Source organism: Leuciscus leuciscus (genome assembly GCF_965113295.1).
Source record: "Leuciscus leuciscus genome assembly, chromosome: 17".
Classification (NCBI taxonomy): Eukaryota; Metazoa; Chordata; class Actinopteri; order Cypriniformes; family Leuciscidae; genus Leuciscus; species Leuciscus leuciscus.
In genome coordinates this window covers 39,383,520-39,411,213 of record NC_138741.1, presented here as the reverse complement: position 1 = coordinate 39,411,213, position 27,694 = coordinate 39,383,520, and the positions used below count along the sequence as shown (strand labels likewise).

General features: G+C 44.1%; 1 protein-coding gene across 1 annotated transcript in view; it reads right to left on the bottom strand.

The window, feature by feature from the left end:
• The window catches only part of LOC309479427 (nuclear factor 7, ovary-like), a 29,544-nt gene extending 7,654 nt beyond the window's left edge, over positions 1 to 21,890 (bottom strand). The window contains exons 1-5 of the mRNA XM_082143560.1: positions 21,224 to 21,890; positions 13,475 to 13,570; positions 13,029 to 13,259; positions 12,929 to 12,951; positions 12,729 to 12,847 (exon numbers count right to left, since the gene is read on the bottom strand). Coding sequence (XP_081999686.1) covers positions 12,729 to 12,847; positions 12,929 to 12,951; positions 13,029 to 13,259; positions 13,475 to 13,570; positions 21,224 to 21,625 — 871 coding nt within the window. The 5' untranslated portion in view covers positions 21,626 to 21,890. The remainder of the gene's footprint in view (positions 1 to 12,728; positions 12,848 to 12,928; positions 12,952 to 13,028; positions 13,260 to 13,474; positions 13,571 to 21,223) is intronic.
• Positions 21,891 to 27,694: the final 5,804 nt, after the last annotated feature.

The following is a 27,694-nucleotide window of genomic DNA, read 5'->3' as shown; positions in this document are numbered from 1 at the left end:
AAAATGCTACTGATGTTTAGTCATCATCTAAGTCATCTATTCAGTCTATTGTCTCTATTGTTTTGTGGTGCAAACGAGCCCCATTCAGTCTCAGTCTCCCCAGTACACATTCACACACCTCTCCAGCCTGGTTATGGATCTAAATATGCATATCTTTTGTCTGCATTATAGTTACTAACGACTGGCTATTCACAGGCTATTCATAGGGTTTCAATCCCTAATTTATTTTATCAAAGTTCTCACTTACATTTGAAACTGTATCAAATGCACTAAAACATTTCAGAAAAGCATTACTATTTAGAAAAAAAAACCCATAAAAGAATAACTTCTAGGTGACAGGTGCACCTGAGCTAGCTAGCATGTTAGCTTAGCACACCATCAATACACGACCATTTATGAGATTAAAACTATGTTTGTGCTTCAAACTTATTTTATAACGCAAGTCGATTGTTTTAAATAATCTTCTGTGATCTAATTTGGCTTCAGATAAAAAAAAATCAGAAAGAAAATATATTATTTATAGTATGCACGATGATAAAGTCTATATCGATTAGCATTACATTATAAATATAATCTATTATTATAAAAATACCTGGCATTGCTTGAAGAACACTCAAATATCAAATATCATTTGCAATCATGTTTATTGTCTTCAAAACGTCTATATCTGCATATTACAGCGATCTCTGTGTTAGCTTTGTGTGTAGCTGCTATCAGTGACGTCCTTGAAGGTCACATGATTATGTTCTTCTTCATGTTCCATATGGAGTATTATTGTGCATATAGCGCCCTCAGGCTATTGGTATGAATTGAAAACACAGCACATCTCAGTAAGAAGCGCTCATAATGATTACATCGACGCATTTGGGTATAAATTCAATAAATATTATTCCTGTCTATAGAAATATGATGTGAATCTATGAGGATATATCAATATTTCTCCAAGTCTGCACATTTTTGAGCTAAAAGCCCTGAGGGACGTTGTTTTGTGAAGCACTGTCATGACGACAGCACGGAGTTTTTTTTTCTGAATGGACCAGCTGACGGTCATAATTCATATTAAAGTAGGGTGACCAAACGTCCTGTTTTCCCAGGACATGTCCTGTTTTCACGTCCTGTCCTGGCCGTCCTGTCTGTTTTTTATAAAGTGATGAAAATGTCCTGGTTTTCATTATTTTTCATTGGGCCATTAAGCGTGTACTTTAAATACATGCTTGCCTTTGCACACAAAACATATGAAAGCACGTTCCTCAATCCGCAGCGGCAAGCAGAGAGCACGTCAGAATACAGAGGCCTGTGTGTGTGTGTGTGCAGGGCCGGCGCGTGCACTTCTGCCGCTCTAGGCGAAAAACATTTGTGCCGCCCCTAGGGCTGGTCCGAATACCATTTTTTGAGCTTCGAAGCTTCGGTAGTAATGAACATCGAATATTCAAAGCTTCGAGAGGGTGCTGAACATCTTCTCTAAAAAAGGCAGGAATCTCTATGTGTCTATAGCCTATGTCCGTTTGCATTTTGATTATTTCGAGAACCGTTCATCCAATCGACTTCACAAGGGAGTGCAGTGTAGCATTTGGTGGTGCAATATAGATGGACACACGAGACACGACACGTTCAGAATTAATAAACTTTTAGTAAACTACAGAACACCGCGAGCGGGAAGCGGCGCACCTCAAGCGGGCAGGGCTTATATAGCCTACTTGACGCGCGCTGCACTAGCAATATAAAACGCACACACACGTCTAAATTAAGCAATACTGTAAGGTAGTCTATATTTTTCTGACTAACAAATTACTGACACAGTAAAGGGTAGATTTAAATTAAGAAAAACAAAATTTCAATAAAGAAAAACAAAATTTCAATAAAGAAAAACAAAATTTCAATAAAGAAAAAAACTAAATGTAAAATTTAAATAAAGAAAAAACGAAATTTAAATAAAGAAAAAACAAAATTTAAAATTTAAATAAAGAAAAAACGAAATTTAAATAAAGTAAAACGAAATTTAAATAAAGAAAAAAGAAATTAAGTTAAATTAAAATCGAGATTAATTTAGATTTATAATAACGGGTAAAAAGGCTAATAGCCAGGGGCGTTTCTAGGTTTTAAAAACACCAGGGGCTGAGCCAAAAACATCAGGGGCTGGGTAACAAGATAACATGATTCGATACAGAGAATAATGTATATTTTAGGCCTATATGCAGGGGGCAGACTGGTTAAAAAATTCAGTCCAGGCCATATTACCACACAGACACTCACATTCAAATGTGATGTAGTTAGGGGGGTTCGGGGGCATGCTCCCCCGAGAAAATTTTGATTTCTCAGACCTACATATGTGCATTTTAAGGTGTTTGAAGGCCAACATTTTTTGATAACAATAGCTTTAAAAGCATGTCAGTGGGCAGTAGCATAAATTATTTGTCAAGCAGATAACAGATTCTTAAACATGAGAATGAGGATAAATGTTGAAATGAATGATCCACAGAGCCGATCCTGACCTCCCTGGGGCCCTAAGCAAAATTCTGTTTAGGGGCCCTCATACCTGACCCGTGAGCCATGAACCATTTGCCATTGCCACACAGTCACACCTGACACCCCAGTGTTCCCACTACAATCCCTCCTTTAACTAGTTGTAGTGAAAATGTAATTCCTGATATCAGAAGACATTGTTACAAGTAAAAAGTTCATTCTTAATATCAAGAATTCACATTTTAAATAGTACAAATTTAATTATTGATATCAAAAATGCATAATTATCCTGTGAATGAATAAAAGCTAAAATGGCATCATAGCATGTCACTGTGTTTTAAATGATAAAAGTAATTCTTGATACTCTTGATTCTTGATGGTTATTATTTACTGAGGGATGTGCATCCATATTGACCAGAATCTCCAGCCAATCAACATTTTAAATTCAATGGAGCCTATCACCTAACCCCTAATCGCTCCCCGGGCGCCACACAAAGGCTGCCCGCTGCTCTGGGTGTGTGTATCCACGTTTGCAGTGTGTGTGTGTTAACTACTCACTACTCTGCTCCTAATGTGTGTGCATTAACTTGGATGGGTTAAATGCAGAGGTCAAATTCCAAGTATGGGTTACCATACTTGGCCGTCACGTGTCACTTTCACTTTTCACTTTCACTTTCAATAGTCAATGTCAATACATTGCTTTCCATATTGCATTAGAGCAGAGTTGTAACTAAACCTTGACTGAGCGACTAGATAATCATCGTCTTGTTTTAAATATAATGAGGAGTGCCATCACGCCCGTATTGTACTGGTCCCGACTCACAACAGATGTTTCTGCTGGAAAGTGCGCGTTTCATTTCATGCACGTTCATATGATCGCATGTTAACGTGCGACGCGGTTATCTTTTCCGAGCTGCAGTTTATAAACAAACACCGTTGTCCTTTGTCGTTTATTAAACATAATAAATCAACTCACATCAACTTAACTTTAGCCTACTGTTCTTTGCTGACATCAAACTTTGAGAGGAGAGCACACAAGTCTGCCTGATAACTGTTCCTGCAATGAACTCTTATGGTGTTTTTTTCTCTCTCTTTTCGTGACCAGAAAGATAGTTCCGCTTCATTTTCTCATCGATATTGTAAACATTGATTGACGCGCTTTGACACGAGAGGGAGGCGGGGCCTTGAGTAATTTGCGGGGCCCTACGCACTTTGCGTAGTGTGCGTATAGGGCTGATCGGCTCCACACTATATAATGGAAATGCAAAATGTTTCTGCTTATTGTTGACAATGCCCAATCACATATTCCAAACAGGAATGGCCTTAAATGAGAAATCTTTCAAGAATAATTTTGCATTGATGTAAACAGTAAACTGCATTTGCGTGATTGAAGAGTGCGCGCCGCGAGCAAACGGCTGGCACGACGCAAGTTCGTTTTTCTGAGTTTTACTGACATATAGCCTGACAACATCTGGTGTGACTGAAGACTGTGCGGCGGTGCTGACTGCGTTATTTTTTTTAAACCGGTGCGGCGCGTGCAAGTTCGCTAAGTTCATCCGTGAGAAACTTGAAACCGGTGCTTGAACTTGAATTCAGGTCACTCATTAACACTCGCGCTACTGTCCACGCCCTGCTCTCACGGCTCGTGGACTCGTGCTGCTTGCCACTTTGCCTAATAATAATTATCAATAAATTAAATGTTTTGAGATCCGGGGCTATAAAAAAAACATCGTCTAACGACGCGCCTGCTAATAGCCTATATTTTGTTTCTATTGTTATATTTTCCACAATGTCAAAGCAACGCAGCTTAACCCAAAACACAAGCTCAGGCATGCACTTCTGTCCATACAAACTCCGCTGTTCTGCGCTCTAGCCAGAGAACACTCCCGTTGCAGGAACACTTTAGGCCAAGAGGAAGCAAATATATACATATACTATAGGTGGATGTGATCGGGGATTTTGGCTGTGTAACATTTAAAGCCACTTAAATTAACGAAATGACTCAAATAAAGATTCGTTCATTTTTATGAACGAGATCGAACAAGAGAGTCAGTAAAATTATCCGAACTTCCCATCACTCAGTCATGAGTCATACTCGTGAGAGCAGGGGGCGGGGCGGCGCGGGGCGGCGCAGCGGCAGCTCAGCAAATCATATAGCCTATTTTGTGAATTGTTCATTCCCGATTGGCACACATTTTGCCGCCCTTACAAAAGTGCCGCTCTAGGCAATTGCCTAGTTCGCCTATGTGGACGCGCCGGCCCTGTGTGTGTGTGTGTGTGTGTGTGTGTGTGTGTGTGTGTGTGTGTGTGTGTGTGTGTGTGTTCATCTCAGCCTCATTGGTCTGTCACACTGCTCGTCAATGTCAGAATATTTGAAATGACCAATCAAATCAAAGTAGGCGGACTTTACGTTCACAGACACTAAATTTTAGCAGCGTGACTCGACCAGGACTCGACGGTCGACGCTTCAGTTTACGGTCAAGTGCGAGATAAGATGTAAGTGGCTAACAGCAAAAAAAAAAAAAAAAAGAAAAAGCCCAAATGTAAATTCACAGATAATTTACAGAGACAATTCCCGTTTTTTTCGTTTCGGTCGGGATCCGTGTAAAGCAGAATGCATGAACTGCAAAGCTGGAACGTACGTGTCAGTGTCAAATAAAGGTGCTAGCGAAGTAGAAGCCCACATAAAGAAAGTATAGGCTACAAGAGAACATCAGGAGGATTGAAATTGTTTTTTTACTGAAATAGTGTAGTAGATTTTTTTTTTTTTTTTTTGTGTAGATTTTTAACCTGCTATGGCCATGAAAAGAAATATTGTAAAAGGTGTTGAAAGCTAAACTTTTTTTTTAATAGAAGGCTATTCTATTGTTGCGGGCCAAACATTGAATGGAAAGGATGTATTACTTTATGTATTAAAGCACAATAACATATTTGCAAGTTTGTGAATGCATTTGTCAAGTATTTTTTGATGCATTCATCCCAACCACGCCCCCACCTCTTAACCACGCCTCCCAAACCACGCCCCCGTCCTGTTTTCTGAAAACTAAAATATGGTCACCCTATATTAAAGGTATCAACGCATTTTTTCATTTCATAACTCCAGACACAAATTAAGACATAACTGTCACTATAAGTTTCTCAGAATACAATAGTGGTCAAATACTGAAACTTGAGTCTTATATCTATCTAAAAATTACAGAAACGTCTGTCTGTCTGTGTGTGTGTATGTCTGTTAACCACATATCTCTCGAACCGTTAGTCCGATGAATTTGAAATTTGACAGGTGTCTTGCCACGGGAACGAGAAAGTGCAGTGCCAAGTTTGACGTTGTTTGGGTGAGAAATGCTAAAGATATCGTTAAATATATCATTTTTAAAAGGTTGTGGTTTAAAAATAAACATAAACATTCTGACATAATGGGCTGTGGTTTAAAAATAAACAAACACACACTCTCTGGATGTTAACTGAATCGGTAAGTCACACTGTTTATAATGTTTATTTAAAGCTACGCTGTTTACTTCTTTATTACTGTGCCATGCGCGATGAAGTTAGCCTGTGACTATGTGATGTTTAATATGTTAAATAGTAGTAGTAACGTTAGTAGTAACGTTAGTAGGAATGGCTATGCAGGCTTAAACGAGGTTAACTATCTTACCGATCGAACGGCAAATCTCCATCAGCTCAGCTGCGTGGCGTGTCCGTTTTTATTTCGGCTCCCATGTGAACAGGTTAGAGTTTGCACACTGCCTGCGTTTATTTCGGCTCCCATGTGAACAGGTTAGAGTTTGCACACTGCCTGCGTGAGACGCTCGGCTCCCGTGTGAAAAGGTTAGAGTTTGCACACTGCCTGCGTGAGACGCTCGGCTCCTGTGTGAACAGGTTAGAGTTTGCACACTGCCTGCGTGAGACGCTCGCGTCTCAGACGCGGCTCTTTAAATAGTAGTAGTAACGTTAGTAGGAATGGCTATGCAGGCTTAAACGAGGTTAACTATCTTACCGATCGAACGGCAAATCTCCATCAGCTCAGCTGCGTTGCGTGTCCGTTTTTATTTCGGCTCCCATGTGAACAGGTTAGAGTTTGCACACTGCCTGCGTGAGACGCTCACGTCTCAGACGCGGCTCGAGACAAATGCAGATAATATTATCGATTTTCAAAATATTGCACCTGTCAATACAAAACGAAATATTCTGTAGCCTTTTGCCGTCAATGCCGACGTTGTCTTTGCTGCTATAAGTTATATTTATGTGTTTAACATGAAGTATAGGCCTTCCACAACTCTCTACCCATATGTCGAATATATCACCAATGAGGCTTATCACGAAGCTTTATCATTATCTTATTACATAATAATAACAAAACAAAATATTCTGTAGCCTTTTGCCGTCAATGCCGACGTTGTCTTTGCTGCTATAAGTTATATTTATGTGTTTAACATGAAGTATAGGCCTTCCACAACTCTCTACCCATATGTCGAATATATCACCAATGAGGCTTATCACGAAGCTTTATCATTATCTTATTACATAATAATAATTATCGATATTCAAATATTGCACCTGTCAATACAGAATGAAATATTCTGTAGCCTATTTTGTCAGTACTGCCGACGTAGTCTTTGCTGTATCAGTAGGCTATATATTTATGTTTAACATGAATTATAGGCCTCCACAACTCTCTCCCCTATATTTCTAACACTCCTATATTTCTATATTTCTAACTCTACTCCTGAAATAGCCCTAATTGTAGCAGCACCGCATCAGACACGCTTCTGTGCAAAAACATAGAAAACGCCACGCAGCTCACGCCACGCGGCTGTGGCTGTGCATTGATCTGCATAAATTATTATAATTCAAATGAACTATTAGTTATGATAATTCAAATGAACTATTAGTTATGAACATCAGCCAAATTAATTATATTACCACATTTCTGCCCATATCCTGGGCATCTGATCTTTTGCAGACCACCTGATTGTGACCTACTGTTACACCACCTTTGCTGATGCTAAGATGACGAAAGATAGTCGTACCAACAGAGAGAGGCAAGGCAATGCGTCATGCACGTAATGCTCAGTCAGTCGAAGCCCGAGATGCTCGGCTGGCAAGTGACGCTGCACGTCAAGAAAGGCGCCGTGAAGCTGAGGAAGAGGACGAACGACGTGCTCGGCTGGCAAGCGACGCTGCTCACCATGCTAACATGAGAGATAAGGAGACACCTGAGATACGAGCGGATCGCCAGATGCATGACTGTCAACGACACAACCTTCTGAGAGAGGAGGAGACCCCTCAGCAGCAAGAGGAACGACGAGCAAGGGATGCCACGTGCCATCAGAAGATGCGTCTTGCCCGTCTGGAAAAGGCACGAAAAGACAATCGCAACCTTGCTCGGTGTGACGATACAGACTTCTTCCAAGAGGAACTTCATGGTGATTATAGGCACATGCTGAGCAAGACCTCACTGTTTGAATGTCCTACATGCACACATTGTGGTGCCTATGTATGGAAAGAGGAGAGAAAAGGATTCTGTTGCAACTCCGGTAAGATTAACCTTACATATAACGCCACAAATCCCAAGCCTGGCTCAATCCCACCACAGCCTCCAGATGCTATTAAGGACCTTTTCCTTGATCAAAGTTTTGTGAAGCAAGCAAAACAATACAACAATGCGCTGGCAATGGCAAGTATTGGTATTAAAGAGATAGCTATGCCTGGCTTCAACCCAGGTGTGCGTATACAAGGCAAAGTTTATCATTACATTGCCGGCCCCCTTCCTGAACAAGGTCGCACACCACTCTTTGCTCAGATCTATTTTCACGATCCTGCTCATGAGCTGGAAAACCGTCGAGCCCATGCCTCAAACAGTGATCTGAATGAAGATTTTTTACTGAGGACGCAAGAGTCCATTCACCTGTGCAATCCATACGTGCAACAGTTTAAGTCAGCCATTGAGTATGTGACCCAAAATGACAATGCCAATGAATTGAAAATTGTCCTAACAGCTCGCACACGACGTCATGACCTTCATCGTGGCACTGTGAATCTTCCATCACTGAATAGTGACGTGGCTGTCATTGCTCCAGGAGTAACAACTACACAGCAGTTTGGGAAACTGGCTGTCACTCTTCATCTCAGAGGAGGAAGGCTTAAGACAATCGACGCCATGCATCCAGCATATGACCCATTGTCATATGTGCTTCTTCTGCCTCTGGGTTCCCAAGGATACCACACTGAGTTGGCAGGTATCACACCAACATGCTTCTACCGTTACCATCTTCAAGTGCGTGACATTGCTCAACACTTCAATTTGCTGCTTCGTGGTGGGAGACTGACACAGCAATATGTATGTGATATGATGGCAAAAATTGAGTCACACCGCCTCAACTGGATCCGCCACAACCAGAAATCTATCAAGGCTGAAAAGTATAAAATCATTGTTGATGCCCTGAAGTCACTCTGAGATCATTCCTGGACGCCTAACCATCCTGCCACCCACAATTTACGGATCACCCCGATGGTACGCCAAGGAGTTCCAAGATGCCATGGCCTTGGTACGAATTAAAGGAAAACCTGACTTCTTCCTCACCTTCACTTGCAACCCGAACTGGCCTGAAATCACAGGGTCACTTTTTGAGGGTCAACAGACCAATCAGAGACCAGACATCATTGCTAGAGTATTTCACATGAAGGTGGAAGCACTCCTCACAGACCTCCTCAAGCGTGACATCATGGGACACATTGATGCATATGTGATGGTGAAGGAAACACAAAAGAGGCATCTTCCACATATACACATGCTCATGACCATGGTAGCCCGTGACAAACCCAGGACCGCCAGCGATATTGACCGTGTGGTGTCTGCAGAGATTCCTGACAAAAACACAAATATGGAACTACATCGCATTGTAACATCACACATGATTCACGGTCCATGTGGACAATGGAACAGTGCCAGCACCTGCATGGTAGACAAAAAGTGCACCAAAGACTATCCCAAACAATTGAGACAGAACACAAGCTTTTCAGACAACTCCTATCCACTGTACCGAAGACGAACAGAAGGAGCACCTGGTTCCCCCATCATCAAGACCATCAGAGGTGGCATCAATGTACCTGTCAATAATACATGGGTTGTGCCATACAATCCGTACCTCCTGCTCCGATACAATGCGCATATTAACGTTGAAATTGTGTGTGCAGTCTCCAGTGTCAAATATCTGTATAAATATTTGGAGAAGGGACCTGATCAGTGCATGGTGAGACTGGATGTGCCTGATGATGAGACCCGTGAGATACTACGACGTGATGAGGTGACACGTTATGAGTTAGGGCGTTACATTACTGCATCTGAGGGATACTGGCGCATATACGACTTCCCCATTCAGAAGAAACAGCCACCAGTAAAGATGCTTGCAATTCATCTAGAGGATGAACAGGTCATCATGTTCAATGATGAAGGGGCTGCCCAGAACCTGTTGGACTCAGGGCCACCTGCCACCACACTGACCGCCTTTTTTGAAGCAATGTCTCTTCATCCACACATGCGACACATTGTGTACCTAGATGTGTTTCAACTCTTCACATACACACGGAAGAAATTTCAATTGCGTAAAAAAAGACTGAGTTCTCACGATGACCGCATGGCTGACACCGTTGGACGAATTCCAATGATTGCCTTCAACCCTCACACTGCTGAACTATTCTATCTCCGTATCCTTTTGTACCGCGTGCCAGGGCCAACATGCTTCAAAGACCTCCGACGAGTTGGAGATGTGGTCATGGACACCTATCTGGCAGCTTGCATTGCGCATGGCATTGTTGACAATGACCAAGAAGTAGATTCTGTTATGGAGGAGGCTGCAAATGTGACATTTGGCTCAGCACTGCGTGAGGTATTCGCCAACATGCTAATGTTTGTTCTTAGAGGGGAACACTTGCAGTTCTGGGATAGGCACAAGCATGTGCTGTGTGAAGATTTCATGCACAGGGCCAATGTGAATGAGCCAGATGAATTTATCGTGACTCAAGTGCTACTTGACCTTAAGGACCATGTTGAAAAACATGGTTTTACTTTAAATGGGAACTTTGGCCTCCCTGAGCCTGATCCACTTCACGTCCGCAGTCAAATTCCCCGCATCATCCAGCATGAAACTGAGCACAACATAGAGGAACTTCAAACTATCATTACTGACACAGAAAACTGCCTCAATGACGAACAGCAAAAAGTTGTCAAAACAGTGATGGAAAGTGTGGAACAGGGACTTGGAAAAATGATATCCCTTGATGCAAGTGGTGGAACTGGGAAAACATTCATATTGTGCCACATCCTTAACAAAGTGCGTGCACAGGGCAAAGTAGCTCTTGCAACAGCTGCAAGTGGCATTGCAGCTACCCTACTGCCAAAAGGCACAACCTTTCACAGTAGGACAAAATGTCCTCTCATTCTCACCGACGAGTCCACTTGCAGTATGAGTGAACATGACAGCACTGCAACACTCATTAGAATGACGCATCTCATGGTTGTGGATGAAGTGTCAATGATGGATCGCCGTGCATTAGAAGCAGCAGATCGTACATTCCAGTGGCTTAGAGGTTCAGACAAGCCATTTGGTGGCATCACAATGGTTTTCAGCGGTGACTGGAGGCAAATCCTTACTGTTGTCCCACATGGTAGCCAAACCCAGATCATAGGCAGGTGTTTCAAGAGCTCACACCTATGGAAAAATGTTGAGATTCTTCGTCTAACAGAAAACATGAGGATCACTCAAGCTGCTGGAGATCAACAAACAGAAGCAGATTTTGCCAAATTCCTTTTGAACCTTGGTGAGGGAAAATTCCTGTGGTTCCAGAAGAGGGTGAATTTGCAATTGAGCTCAATGAATCACTAACAATTTCTGGCGAGAAACTCAAGGACATTGTCAATTGGGTATATGATGACATGGCAGTCAACATTTCCAATCCAAAGTGGCTATGTGAACGTGTCATACTGTGCCCAACCAACTCTGAAGTTGATAAAGTGAATGAATATATGACAAAGAATTTTCCTGGAGAAGAGCATGTTTGCAACAGTGTGGATACTGCAGAATCTGAGGGTCACCATATGTACCCAACTGAGTTTCTAAATACCCTCTGCCCATCTGGTATGCCTCCCCATCGCATCACTTTAAAGGTGGGAATGGTGATCATGCTACTTCGAAATTTCGACCAACAAAATGGACACTGCAATGGATCGAGATACATCATTGAACAAATCCTGCCTCATCTTTTGGTTGCGACTTCTGTGATCGGTGTCAATGCTGGACGCACATTACTCATTCCACGCATCACCCTCATCCCATCTGACAACATATTTCCATTCACCCTGCGACGTAAGCAGTTTCCGGTGAGACCCTGCTTTGCCATGACAGTGAATAAGTCACAAGGCCAGTCTTTGCAACGTGTTGGTGTCTTCTGCACAAGAGACTTCTTCAGTCATGGTCAATTCTACGTTGCAGCCAGCAGAGTTGGCAGATCAAGCAGACTTCGTATTCTTGCTCAAGATGATGAAACAAACAAAAAGCGCCACTTTCTGAGCAATGTTGTCTATAAAGAGGTGCTGACACAATAACAACATGCAATCTTCAAGAACAGCCAGTCTGCACTAACAAAACACAAATATCCACTCTAAATAAATATATACTCCAATGCATCATTATGTCAGTATCAGTATTTGCTTTCTACCATGCACAAATAAAAATATCACTGACCTTTTGCTGTGTAATTGTAACAATGAGCACTCAAATACACCAAACCAACAATTACTAAAAACACATACAAAAACTGCTTTTGCACGTGTATATTATATATTATATTTCATACTGGTGCGCTTAACGTTATCGCTACTGTGTAATAGTAGCCTATGCTATTCACCAACTAAACATATCCTATTCAATGCGTTCACAGTCTCTTTCATGGGCACCAAACCAACCATTACTAAAAACACACACAAAAACTGATTTTGCACGGGCATTTTGCACTAGTCTTTTTAATGATGTATAGTTTGTCAAGGTAAAACATTTAATCTGATTTAACTTTGAACTAAATAAATAAAAAAAACGCTTCAGTGCGCCGACGCACTGGTGAAGCTTAACAGGTTAACATCTTGTTAAAACATGCAAGCAATAGCCTATGTTAACCATGTTAGCATCATGCTAGCAACATGCATCTATCAGTTTGTGTCATGAAGAACCTTTAACTCTCCAGCTCAGATCTTCTGCTGTCAGACTCACTGTTTTGGACGATGTCCTGCATCTTCTTCCAGACTCTGAACGGCAGGTTGCCCAAGTATCGTGGCACATGAATCAAAGCTCCAGAAGCCATCTGTGGATCCGGCTGTGAGCTCTGGACTCTGGAAGAACATTCAGGAGTCAGAACTGCAGTGGCTTTGGATCAGAACCAGAGAGACCAGAGACAGGAGCAGATCACTCACCTTTCCATTGAGACTGGAAACTCCTGCAGAACAAACACACCATTTATCATCAAGAACTCAATCAATCAACCAATGATCAACCAATGATCTGAAATCAGACCTTCAGAAAGCAGACGTCACTGGCTTTCATCATCTCCTCCATGTCTTTGATTGTGTGTGAAAGAGCAGAGATGTGTGTGTTCATCTCCTCCAGCTTCTCCTTCATCATCTGCTTCTTCTGCTCCTCTTCCTCCCTCAGTGCAGTGACTGTAGCTTCTTCTTCATCTCTGAGAAACTGATGAAGCTTCTCAAACTGCTGTTTAATCTGACGCTCTGTGTGCTCAGCTTGAGACTGAAATCACATCACATTCACTTCAATCATCTCAATCGACACACATCTACACTTCACATCATTCATATCAGAGATAAACTCAGATACCCGACATAGAACAGATCCAGAAGCAGATTGATCTCGTCATTTACAGAAATAATCAACTATAATCCATTATATTAAATCATAACTGAATACAGTGATAGTATACATGACTCCTGATTCTGTTTCCTCACCTTGATGTGTTGAACTGTTTTCTCAAACTCTCCTTTAATGTTTTCTCTGTGTTTAAGTTTCTCTTGTAAGGTCTTCAGTGCTGTATTGAGCTCCTCCTAGCATTGAACAAAATTAAAACACCAGATTACAGTGAAGAGAAGAAGAGAACACAATACAGTGATATGATCAATGATTGAAAAATGATTTGCCCCCGTCCTGATTTCTTCTATTTTTGTGCACATCTCATACTAAATTCAGAATACTAGATACAAAAATTAAAACCTACTATAAAACAAAGGCAGCTTAAGTAAACACAAAGTACAGTTTGTAAAAGACAATGTTATTTATTGAAGTAAAAAGTTATCCAATAGCAACAAACCCTGCGTGAAATTGTATTTGCCCCCGTAGTGACTAATCCCTCAAATCTATGAAATGTATTTATAATGTGGTTCAGCTGGACTAAACACAACCAGTCCTGATTACTGCAGTCATGTTCAATCAAATCAACACTTAAATAGGACTTTTCCAACAGCATCAAGCTGGATAAATGTCTTAAAGTGCCTCTATTATGTTTTTCCCCCGAACATTCCCTTTCAGAATCTCAGATCTTCAGTCTGTAAGTTGAAGCTCAAGCAGCAAAAAAGTGATTCAAAGCACAGGAGTAAATCAGCCTCTGAACGGCTCAAGAAAGTAGTTCAAGTTTAGTTTATCCTGGTCAAAGTCCTGACTTGAACCCAATTGAGATGATGTGGCAGAACCTTAAACAGGCAGTTCATGCTTGAAAACCCTCCAATATGGCTGAACTAAAGCAGTTCTGCAAAGAAAAGACAGTTATCTCAAGCGTCCGGCTGCAGTTATTGCTGCTAAAGGGGGTGATTAGTTTTTCACATGGGTGATAGGTGTTGAAAACTGTGTTCTTTGTTTACTCAGTTTGCCTGTGTTTTATGTTGTCACGGCCCCTCCTCTGCCTTGCAGGGGTGGTTCCTCCTGCAGGCAGAAGAGGGTCGTTAGTGATTGGAGCCACCTGGGCTCAGGGTATTTAAACTGCTTCACTAACCTCTCTCTCTCTCTCTCTCTCTCTCTCTCTCTCTCTGTGTAGTTATGACTTAGTTTTTCACTCAGTCATGTACACACACAGATTCACGCACCCATGCATTTTACATACACCTTACATTATGACATTCTCACACCTCATTTCCTTTTCTTTGTTTAAAGTTAATAGTTTTGATTTACAATAATGACAACCTTTTCTGATTGGCCTATACTTGTTGTTAGTGTCCCCTCATTTTTGCCACAGGCCATGAGCCGGCCTGTGACAAATGGGGGCTCGTCCTTAAGTTAGTTAATTGTACTTTAGTTTACTTTAACATTTTTGTCATAGTTGGTTAAAGTTTTTTGTCTAGTTTGTTTTTGTTTTATTATTGATACGTTTGTTTATTTGCAGTTTGGCTTATTTGATTATTGTTTTGTAGTTAACTTGGGTTTGTTTTGTCAGTTTAGTTTAGATTGCCAAATTGTTTTTGAGGGGATGCTTTAGTTGGGCCAATATTGTTGGAGAGAGCGTTGAGAGCCATGTGTTCCTTTGTTTAGTTAGCTTTGTAGCTAAAATTGGTTAGCAATTCACTCCGGGCCTATTCTGGGTTTTTGTTCAGGTGGGAGTCCTCTTCTGTTGAGGCTTATCAGCGAGTGTCAATAGGAGGCTCGTGGTGTTTTTTTTTTTTTTTTTGTAGGTGGCAGTGAACGTGGGTAGAGCTTCCTTTTCCCTTTTTCCCCTACATCGGCTCGGGAGCACCTCCATGGATGTGGGGGGGCCGCCAGTTTCTGGTTGTCTTTTCCACTCCACTGGTTATGTGTGCATAAAACCCCACCATATGTGACTGCACGAAGACCAGGGACCAGTTAGTTATTGCCGACGAGCCAGTTCACGTCACGCCTGCCGAGCCTGGGTCTTCGGACAAGATGGCCGCCGCCGAGCCTGTTCACGTCACGCCTGCCGAGCCTGTGTCTTCCGACAAGATGGCCGCCGCCGAGCCTGTTCACGTCACGCCTGCCGAGCCTGTGTCTTCGGACAAGATGGCCACCGCCGAGCCTGTTCACGTCACGCCTGCCAAGCCTGTGTCCCCTGACAAGATGGCCGCCGTCGAGCCTGTGTCTGTTCCTGAGCCTGAGCCAGTGGTGTCTGTTCCTGAGCCTGAGCCGGTGGCGTCTGTTCCAGTGCCTGAGCCGGTGGCGCCAGTTCCAGTGCCTGAGCCGGTGGCGCCAGTTCCAGTGCCTGAGCCGGTGGTGCCAGTTCCAGTGCCTGAGCCGGTGGTGCCAGTTCCAGTTCCTGTTCCTGAGTCGGTGGTGCCAGTTCCTGTTCCTGAGCCGGTGGTTCCAGTTCCTGAGCCGGTGGTATCTGTTCCTGAGCCGGTGGTGTCTGAGCTGGTGGTGTCTGTTCCTGGGCCGGTGGTATCTGTTCCTGAACCGTTGGTGTCTGAACCGGTGGTGTCTGTTCTTGAGCCGGTGGTATCTGTTCCTGAGCCGGTGGTGTCTGAGCCGGTGGTATCTGTTCCTGAACCGGTGGTGTCTGAACCGGTGGTGTCTGTTCCTGGGCCGGTGGTATCTGTTCCTGAACCGGTGGTGTCTGTTCCTGAGCCGGTGGTATCTGTTCCTGAGCCGGTGGTGTCTGTTCCTGAGTCGGTGCCTGTTCCCTGGCCGCCCGAGGGGTCGTCTCCGCCCTGGCCGCCCGAGGGACTATCGTCTCCGCCCTGGCCGCCCGAGGGGTCGTCTCCGCCCTGGCCGCCCGAGGGGTCGTCTCCGCCCTGGCCGCCCGATGGGTCGTCTCCGCCCTGGCCGCCCGAGGGGTCGTCTCCGCCCTGGCCGCCCGAGGGGTCGTCTCCGCCCTGGCCGCCCGAGGGGTCGTCTCCGCCCTGGCCGCCCGAGGGACTGTCGTCTCCGCCCTGGCCGCCTGAGGGACTGTCGTCTCCGCCCTGGCCGCCCGAGGGACTGTCGTCGAGGGACTGTCGTCTCCGCCCTGGACTCCCGAACTTTGTGTGCCTCCCTGAACTGTCCATTCCCCTTGTCCCGCCCTGGTCTGTCCCTCCCTTCCCGCCCTGGTCTGTCCCTCCCGTCCCGCCCTGGTCTTATGGAGCGTCTGGTAGCCGCTCCGTAGGGAGGGGGTAATGGTAAATGGTAAATGGACTGCATTTATATAGCGCTTTCACAGACCTATGGCCACCAAAGCGCTTTACATAGCCTCACATTCACCCATTCACTCATTCACTCACTCATTCATACACCGACGTGTATGAATGAGTGTCACATGCCATGTGACAGGCATGTATGTAATGTCACATGCCTGTCCTGTCTCGTGCTGCACATGGGTGTTTTGTTATTTTGGGCCATGTGCTCGTGTCTATTGTCTAGCCCCTCCCATCTTATTATCTGATTATTGGTTAATTTGTCCCACCTGTCTGTCTCGTTTCCCTCCGTTGTTTGTTCCCCTATTTAGCCTCCTTGTGTTTGTAGTCTTGTGCTGGTTCGTTGTCTAATGTTTCTTGTTCCCCGTGTTCCTGCAGTAAGTTTCCTGCAGTAAGCATTTACTAGTTATGTTTTCCCCCCTCGTGGGTTTTGTTTTGTGTTTGTTTTTCTTTATTGTTAATAAATATTCATTCTCCTGCACTTGAGTCCTCGCACCTTTTTGCACTCACCCCAACCGTGACACGAGAGTCCAAATAACCTGTTAACTTAGATTTTACAAACCAGTTTCATACATCAATCGATCCTGTTAAGTGTGTATTATTTTTGTGTATACTCACAATAAAAACAAAGTGTTGTGCTTTTTGCCAAATAAAGAAAAATAAACATGATGTGAGTTCTGCTTTCTCTCTGTCAGTGAAGTCAATTCTGAAACGCGTCCGAAAATGAACCATAACTCAGCGAATACTCAGTCAAACAGGCATACAGACACACAGGCATGAAGCCTGAATTCTCTTCTTTTAAATGAAGTATTTTTTATAAAAAAACAAATATTCTCAGTTTATGTAATCTGTATGAAAAGAGCGAGATGTCAGTCGTTCTCATCTCAGCTAATTCTTTTTAATGTGACTCCGCCCACGGAGAGCGCGCGCTATTCAAACGCAAATGACTGAGACGATCCCATACGAACTGTGAACGCCCACATATCAGCTCGAGAAAACACATCAAGTTTATTCAGATCATTGTACTTGTTTACACTGTCTCGCAGCGCTGTGAGGAATAATAATAATAATGGAAAATGTACCTCAGAAGTGCTGGTATTTCGAGGAGCAACGGATCCTGAGAATACTGTAGTACGTTTTTTTCATTCTCAAGTGAATCGCGTTTCTGTGTGTGAATGAATGAACGGCAGAGATGCGCTGTTTACCACAGCTCGCAAAAAGACGGTTTAAATTTGAATTGCGTTTCTGTGTGTGAATGAATGATCCGCTTTTAGCAAACTATACTGAGATGAGTAAAAATCGACTGAAATATGTTGAAATAAAATGTATTTGTATAAGCAACGTATTAAACTGCAAATTAACATTTATATTTCTTATATAAACGAAAGACCTATGTTACAGACATATGAAAGACAACATTTCGTTGACTAGTTTTGGATAGATTATACATTTTTACTGTAAAATATTTGCCACCTCAAATAAGCTTTTGTCTGCCAATTTTGTTAAATATAGTATGTTTTGTCAAAAATAAAGTAATCAAATAATCAATCAAATCCTTAACTTTGAAATATGTATGATAAAATGTATACTTTAGTTTTTACAAAGAAAGATTACACTTGAATTGTTGTTGTAATTGTAAGCTTTTTAATAAAAAATATATATTTACAAGGTAGATGTAAACAAACTATTAAAAAAAACAAACCATGCTGGTGGAACGCTCTCCCCACCCTCATCCGGAATGCAGAATCCCTGACAACATTCAAAAGACAGCTGAAAACCAATCTCTTCCGTGAGCACTTAACCTTATAGAAAAAAAAAAAAAAGTTTTCCTTTCCCTTTGTAACATCACTTATCAGGCTTATGCTACTCTGAATAATACCTGAACTTCGTACTTTGAGCACTTCTTGCGTTGTTGTTGCTTTTGCCTCTTTATGATGACTCGCTGAATTTTGTCCTAATCTGTAAGTCGCTTTGGAGAAAGGCGTCTGCTAAATGACTAAATGTAAATGTAAAATGTAAATGTAAAAGGTAAATATCCCTAAAAAGCCTTTTCTTTAAATAATTTTTATTGTGTTTTATTAGTGACAAATTTGGGGAGAGGATACATATTCCAAAACTGAAAATATGAGAATTAACTGCACAATTACTAGACATGTTTTCCTTGGATATTATACAATTTGCAAGCACAATTTGTGGAAAATAAATAAATAAATGAGATGCCTTGTGGCTCAGTGACACACCTGAATGAATGGCTCATTAAGTATGCGGGCCCCATTGTCTCCTCAGGTGCGAACCACTAAATATTCATGATGGTGTTGGATCGTTGACGCCCACTCGCATATTGCCTTTCCAAACAGAAAGTGTTTTGCAAAATTTAAATCAATGTATTGTTTTATGTGAATGATTAGGGAGGATGATTTTCACATAATTTTGAAGAAAAAACTCTAGGCGACAACATCCATTAGTCAAAAGTCTTATTGACACATATTTAGTATGTGTTTTGTGGCCTTATTTCAGAAACTTTAGTTTTTAGTTTTTTCAATAACCATGCATAAACATTATTCTCTCAAAAATACAAACATGTACATTCATGTTGCTCACATATTATGTTAGCCCTGTTTGTGCTAAATAGAGTGTAATTATACCTTTGCCATTAATATGTTTATAAGCAACTGAAAAAAGCACAAATGTCAGGGCATGTCAGAACATCTCAAGGACCCCAAAAACCCCTTAGACCCCAGAGGGTTAAAGTTAAACACAACAAATCTACTGCGTTCCATGCCCAGAGCCAGGGAGTTTTGGAACGTTTTCATCAAACGTTAAAATCCTTGCATGTTGTTCAAATTGGGCTTTACCCTGTCTTATGGTCAAAAAGTCTGATTCCACTTTCAGACCCTGCATTGATTATAGAAAAGTAAATAATGTTACTAAAGCAGACCTTTACCCTCTTCATAGGATGGAGGACTGTACTGATCAAGTTGGGTCAGCAAAGTATGTTAGCAAATTTGATCTTTTAAAGGGATATTGGCAAGTACCCCTTACCAAAAGAGCTTGTGAGATTGCTGCCTTTATAACTCCATCGGGTTTGTTCTCTTATACAGTTATGCCTTTTGGCTTGCGGAATGCTCCAGCCACCTTCCAGAGGCTGATGAATCGGGTGGTCTCAGGTCTGGAAGGGTGTGCCGTGTATTTGGACGACGTGGTCGTCTACTCTGACTCCTGGGATGAGCATGTCCAGAGGGCACAAGCCCTGTTCGAAAGACTGGTGTGGGCCAGGTTGACTATCAATTTGGCAAAGTGTGAGTTTGCCAAAGCTACAGTCACATACCTAGGCAAGGTTGTTGGTCAGGGTTTTGTCTGCCTTGTGGAAGCCAAGGTTCAGGCTGTGAAGCAGTTCCCACAGCCCTCAACAAAAAAAGAACTGATGCGCTTCCTGGGAATGGCGGGGTACTACTGTGCGTTTTGTAAAAACTTTTCGGTAGAAGTATCCCCACTGACCAATCTGTTGAAGGCCAAGGCTGAATTTATCTGGTCCACCCAGTGTCAAGAGGCATTTGATGCAGTTAAGGCTCTTTTGTGTTTGGCACCCGTGTTGGCAGCACCACATTTTGTGGGGGGGGGGATTTTGTTTTGTTTTAAATGTGTTGGGCCAAATTTTGGGCTGAGGGTGGGACCCTCATTTAAAGGAGGGGGGTGTCACGGCCCCTCCTCTGCCTTGCAGGGGTGGTTCCTCCTGCAGGCAGAGGAGGGTTGTTAGTGATTGGAGCCACCTGGGCTCAGGGTATTTAAACTGCTTCACTAACCTCTCTCTCTCTCTCTCTCTCTCTCTCTCTCTCTCTCTGCTCCTCCAGGTATGATCCTGTCTTGTTTGTTCCTTTGTCGTTATGACTTAGTTTTTCACTCAGTCATGTACACACACAGATTCACGCACCCATGCATTTTACATACACCTTACATTATGACATTCTCACACCTCATTTCCTTTTCTTTGTTTAAAGTTAATAGTTTTGATTTACAATAAAGACAACCTTTTCTGATTGGCCTATACTTGTTGTTAGTGTCCCCTCATTTTTGCCACAGGCCATGAGCCGGCCTGTGACAATGTTGTATTTTGTTTTAAGTTTTAAATTATTTAATTATAAAAATGATTTAAATTAGTATGAGACACAAAAACAGAAGAAATCAGGATACGGGTAAATACTTTTTCACAGCACAGTAAATGTTATATGAAGTTGAGTAAAATGGCAGAGAGAAATATTGAGTGCATGGATGTAATATTTGTGTTTATGATTAAGTATTGTTCTTTACAAGTTAAAGTAAAGGGAAGTCGTGAAGGAAAGTTGTGGCCTAATGGTTAAAGAGTCAGACTGGTTACCGGAAGGTTGCAGGTTTGATTCTCAATACTGGCAGGAAATGACTGAGGATCCTCTGAGCCACAATCACTAGTGTGTGTGTGTGTGTGTGTGTGTGTGTGTGTGTGTGTGTGTGTGTGTGTGTGTGTGTGTGTGTGTGTGTGTGTGTGCTACTCACTGAATGTGTGTGCATTAACACTAACTTTCACTTACATGTGAAACGAGACATTTGTCTTACCTTATATGATGAAACCACTTCACTGATGGGTCTGAATTTATGATTGTCGTGTTGTTTTGAATCTCTGCACACTATACACACAGGCTGTTTGTCCTCCAGACAGAAGAGTTTGAGTTTCTCACTGTGTAAACTGCAGATCTCCTCAGATCCTGATGAACGCGTCTCATTTCTCTCCTTCTGGATTGACTCACACAAGTTTTTTAACGCCAGATTATATGGAGGTTTTTCTTTTGAGGATCTTCTCCTGCAGACAGGACACTCCTGAGTTTTCTTGGTTCTCCAGAACTGTTGAAGACACTCTTTACAGAAACTGTGACTACATGATAAAACAACAGGTGCCTTGAAGATTTCACAGCACACGGGACAAGAAAGCTCTTCAGCAGAGACATTTAGTGAAGCCATTTTCACCGTTTGAGCTCCAGCAACACAAACTTTACTTTCACTTTCTAAACGACGGTTTTAAAAATGAATCACTCAGAGAATCACTACGATCTGCTGTCTGTTCAGAAACAAATGTCTCACTTTTTCAAGAAATCCTTCTTGAAAGTGTTTCTCTTCATTCTCCACTGATCGCTGCTTCTTTATTGCGTTTGTCGAGAGAGAGGAGAGTCAGCATGACAGAAAAGAGAAATAAGTCAGTCTCTTCCTGGTAAGTGTTGAAAGAGGGTGGAGTTTATGAGGGTTAAAGAAAACTGCAAAAACAAGTGTGTATGTGTGTGTGTGTGTGTGTGTGTGTGTGTGTGTGTGTGTGTGTGTGTGTGTGTGTGTGTGTGTGAGTGTGTTAATGTTTGTTCATTACTCACTCATCCTAAATGTGTGTGCACTAATTCTGAGTATGGGTTCAGGATTTCTTCAGGTTAAATTTCAACAAAACTTGCATTGAAACTTTCTCAGGTATAATGGTATAAAACCTTGAATCAAACACTAAAGAACAATGAAAAAACACAAATATTGACAATAAAAATACTCAAAGACACTTTATTTGTGTTTTATTTGTTGCTCTTTATTTGTACACAGTTTAAGTATCCAATGACTTATCCGAGTTTTATTTGTTTAATAAATCCTTTTTTTTTTAATTTAATCCATTTTGTAACTCTTCATCATCATCATTGGACTAAACTGTTACATGTCAATTCACAGCTGCTCTTGTTTCACTGTGTTTACAGTTATGCTGTGTTTTATTGTAGTTGTAGTTGTAGTTGATTTACAGTACTCTTGTTAATTTACAGGCTTGCTGGCAACCAAAATTTATTGTACATTTTACAGCAATTTTTTACAATGTGGTATCATATTTTTATTTGGATACAAGTACTTAAATAGTTTGTGGTGGTCAACAATCAAGTGCTTCAAATAAACCATCATGCCATGAGTGAGACGAGGCAAAGAGAAAACATTCAATATTTGAAGTAAAAACAACAACAAAACCCTCTAGTTTTTGTGTCCTGGAGGAACAATGTCAGCAAACAACAGTGGGAGATTTTTCAAGTGAAACCAGTGCCAGTAACAGCACTCACCGAAATAACCTTTGTGGGACGTTTTTTACGCTATAAAAATCCATAATCAAAGTAATACATTCTAGAAAGCAAATCCTGTTCTGATATAAAGTTTTGTGTGAAGAGAAGACCATGCTATATATCGAATGAGGAGTTATTGCAAACATGAAACTGAGACGACTTACGCCACTGAACAGAGCAAAGCAAATGAAGCTTCGCCTCCTCAGAAGAGGAAAAAGGAGTGGGACAGAAAGAGTGAAGCACGACCACCTGAGAGCAGAATGACGTGGACAAAACATTGGGGACATAACCAGGTCTGGGTCACAGAAACACCTTTAGAAGACCCGGGGCAAACTCCATGTAAGGCTTACTCATAGAAAGAGCCTGCAGATCCCCCACACACTTGAGAAAAGCCAATGCTAACAAAAGTGCCACCTTGATAGTCAGAATCCAGTCTGGAGCTGACTCCAAGGGTTCAAAGGGAGGCTCCAATGGCCCCTCCAAAACAACCGATAAATCCCAGGTGGGGACACTAATAGGACGTGCAGGCCTCAAGCGTCTAACTCCACGCATAAACGAAGAGACAGATGGTGTCTACCTAGGGGGACCTCGTCTGACTCCCGATAGCCAGTGATAGCTGTGACATAAACCCTCAAAGTAGTTGTAGCCACTCCAGCCACAAACTTATCCTGCAGGAATTCCAGCACTGAACCGACCGGGCAACCATCTGACTGGGTCCACTGCATGAGTCGAACACCAAGACTCAAAGTTATCAATGGTCTCCTGAACATTTGCAGAAAGACCAGACACCACTGTCGCTAGCGATTGCCCCTGATCTGCCACGCCCACAGCCTCCATATCTAGGGTTGAGGGTGCCAAATCAGGCCCTGGAGCTGAGACAACAGATCTCTCTTGATAGGAGTCTTCCAAGGGGACCCCTCCACCAGGGAGCTCAGTTCCTAAAAACCATGTCTGGGACGGGCAGAATAGGGCTAACCAGAAGGAGGCGGATTCCACACTCCCTCACTCTGCAAAGGACAGCAGGGATTAGCTTGACCAGAGGGAATGCATACAGTCTCAAATCCGGCCACAGATGAGCGAGTCGGATGAGACAGGGAGACCCAGAGGGGGCACTGCATCGAGCCCTGCGACACAAAGAGGTCCACTTCCTCGTCGAACATGCTCCAAATTTGAGCCACTGTTTGGTGGTGCAACATCCACTTCTCCAACCTGAGCTTCTGTCTCAACAGGAGGTCCGCTGCAACGTTCAAGTCTCCTGGAACGTGAACTGCTCTCAGTGAAAGAAACCTGTCTTGAGCCCAAAGGAGGAGCTGGACATGCCTGTCCAGGGTACGCGACCGCGAGCCTGCCTGGCGATTTACATGGGACACCACTGCCATGTTGTCCGTCCTGACAATGACATGACAGCACATTAGAGCAGGAAGGAAGCGATCCAGGGCCAGAGAGACGGCTTGCAACTCTCTGCAATTTATGTGCCGCGAGAGAGGCTCGCCCGTCCAAACACCATAAGCCGGTTTTCCCTCGAAGATCACATCCCAATCACTCAAAGAGGCATCAGTCGTGACAACCTGGCGATGGCAGACAACGCCCATCTTGACCCCTTGAAGCAAAAAGGGGGTGTCTTTCCACCTCCAAAGAGCACGAAGGTAAGTGCTCGACACTCTTAATAGGTGGAAGGCAGACCAAGAGTTTCATCCACCACAAGAATGGTCTCACATGAAGGAGACCCAAAGGCAGCACAGGAGAGACTGCTGCCATGAGCCCCAGAAGCCTGCGACATACGACCACCGCAACATGATGGCCGAGCCTGAAACGGGCCAAGCACGCACGGAGACTGGAAATTGGAGCAGGGGCCAGACGGGCCTGCATCGAGAGAGAATCGAGTTGTACACACAGGAAAGTCTGCTGAGAAGGAGTTAAGACATTTTTTCTGAGCATTTAACCTAAAATCAAGAGACAGGAGGTAGTGGAGAAGGACATCCTTGTGACGACACACCAACTCTCTGGAATGAGCCAGAATGAGCTAGTCATCTAGATAATTTAACACACGGATGCCCTGGAGCCTCAAGGGGGACAGAGCTGCATCCATGCACTTGGAGAACGTCCGCGGAGCCAAAGCTGGACCAAATGGACGGACCCGATACTGGTGTGAGACAGTGTGACACGCCTGGCAGAAGTCTCTGACTGTGAAGATTGGCCCACAGGGGTCACTGAGGAGGTCTCTTTCATTCCGGGGTCTAGCATAGAGACTGGAGCATTCGACACCGGGAGAAATCCAGATGAGTCTCCTTCCATGGTTGAAACAGCTCGAGTGAGAAGTTGTATTGAGTGGAGATAGCCTGGAGCGTCTCCGTCCTTCAACATAGAAAGATGCTTTTGGCAGGCTGACTCTGTATCCCCCAATGTGCGCGAAGTGGTCTCTGGGCGTGGGGGCAGAAGTGGGAGGTTCACAAGCCCTCCTAGGCATAAACTGCTTAAGGGCAGCCGGTTGCGTCTTAGCAGTTCAGAACCTGACTGGGAGATTAGTGCATCCAGTAGGAAGTCCTTCTCTTTTTCACGGATTTTGGTGAGATCTAGCCATAGGTGGCGCTCAACAGCCACCAAACCCGCCATGGTGCACTCAACCGTGCATGCAGTGTGCTTAATTGCACGCAGCGCCTGGTCGGTAGCTCTGCGGAGCTCCTTGACCACTTCTTGTGTAAGGCCCCCATCCTTGTCCATTTCCTTAAGGACGTTCGCTTGGTAGGCCTGAAGAATGGCCATGATATAAAGCGCCATACCTGCCTGGCCAGCCGTCGTGTAGGATTTGCCTACAAGAATGGAAGCAGTCCTACAGAGCTTAGAAGGAAGAAGAGGGCGGGACTTCCAGGAAGGAGCAGAGGAAGGTGAAAAGTGAGTGGCCAATGTGTCCTCAATCACTGGGATGCATGTTTAGCCCTGCTCCACAGAACCAACCAGCCGCCACCGCTTTAGTCAGCCGAGCTGAGAAAGGCTGCTTCCAGGGCCTTGAAATCTCACAGTGAAGATCGCTGAAATTTATTTATTTTCTAATGGGGCGCAAAGTGGAATGCCCACTCAGAAAACGCTCATCAAGCTTGGAGGACTGAGAATTGCGAGGCTCGTCAGCTTCTCAGTAGCACGAGTTAACACATCCACAAGCTCAGTGTAGGGCGCTGGACGAGAGAGCGTCGGCGCCCAGAAATCCTCAGAATCAGACGCCGCTGTGGGTAAAATATCATCTCGGTTACGTATGTAACCCTTGATCCCTGAGGATGGAACGGAGACGTTACGTCAGTGATTGACGAATGGGGTTTCGCTTAGAAAGCCTATTACCTTCGAGTTCTTACAAAATGAGCCAATGGCAAGGAAATGCTATAGGTCTGACGAATTTGCATAGCGCAGCTCCGCCCCATTGCTTGGGTATAAAAGGAGGGATGCTGGCAATCTCGCATTATGTTTTCCTGCTGAGGAGCTGAGACTGAACTCGGCTGAAAGGCGGTTCCAGCGGTACAGCGGAAGTGGCAGGGAGACGTAACGTCTCCGTTCCCTCCTCCCGAGTGGAGTGTGCCCGAACCCCAAGGGGACATGGTCGACCTTGCTGCTGGTGTGCCAAAGCTATGGCGTCCACTATACAGTGAGACGACCTTTGCTTGGAGAGAGCCTTTCCCTTCAGCTTCCCACCATAACAGACAAAGAGCTGGTCTGAGGTCCTGAAACACTGTGTTCTGTCTACGGGTGCGTACTGGACAGAGAAGTGCCATGGCTGGGCCTGCCTCCTCCAACGGCAGTGCTTGCAGGTTCACCACCTGATCTTGAAAGGGAGTGGTGGGAACCTTGGGCACGTATCTAGGCCGGGGTCTCAGGATCACGTGAGAATTAGCGGGCCCGAATTCTAGGCACGCTTCGTCAACCGAAAATGCCTGCAGGTCCCCTACCCTCTTGATGGAGGCCAATACAACCAGGAGTGCTGTCTTCATAGACAGGAACTTAAGCTCAACTGATTGCAAATGATCAAAGAGAGCTCTCTGCAGGGCAGATAAGACCACTGCAATGTCCCAAGAGGGTACGAGGGGAGTGCGAGGAGGATTTAATCTCCTGGCTCCCCTCAGGAACCTGATGACCAGGTCATGCTGACCTACTGTAACTGGTACTCCGAGCGTGCCCGGTTGCCATGCCCATCTTGGGACTCGATCATGAAGCCAGTGCTGAAGCGGTCTCATATGAAGCAGTCGAAGCGGGGCTGACCCTGTGGACGTCATATGCCCCAGGAGCCTCTGAAAAAACTTCAGTGGAACCGCACTCTTGCTCTGGAATTGACTCAGGCAAGTCAGCAGTGACTGCGCGCGCTCGCTCATAAGCTGTGCGCACATGGCGACCGACCATACCGAGAAAAGAGATCCTCTGTAAGGGGGAGAGTTTGCTCTTTGCTCTGCAACCACTTCCTGGAAAGAACCGCAACCCATCTCTGAGCTGCCCGTAATGGCGTTCGGAAGGCTGTGAGGCTGGTACGGGCTGGGGGAACCTTCCTGCATCTACCTCCACGGCGCGGCCCAGGTGAAGGCTGCTGCTGGGGCTGGGCGGGAGGGGCAGAAGTCACAGGAGGGCATCCTCGGCGGTGAGCGGACTGAGGCGTCTGAGCCGGCGGCTGGGTGGGAGCAGCTGGCCACGTGGTCAGAACATGTTTGATCGCCTCAGTCTGCTTCTGGGCGGCCGAGAACTGTTGAGTCAGCCAGGTTTAGCCAGAGGTGTCTTTTCTGGACCACGCATGTGGACATCACCTGACCCAGGGAGTGTGCAGTCACCTTCGTCGGCCATAGAGCGAGGTCGATGGCGGTATGCAGCTCTTCCATGAGCCCTGGATCAGTCCTATCCTAGTGCATGTCAGTGAGCACCCTGGCCTGGTAGTCCTGAAGGATGGCCATAGCATGCAGTGAGGCGGCAGCCTACCCCGCAGCTC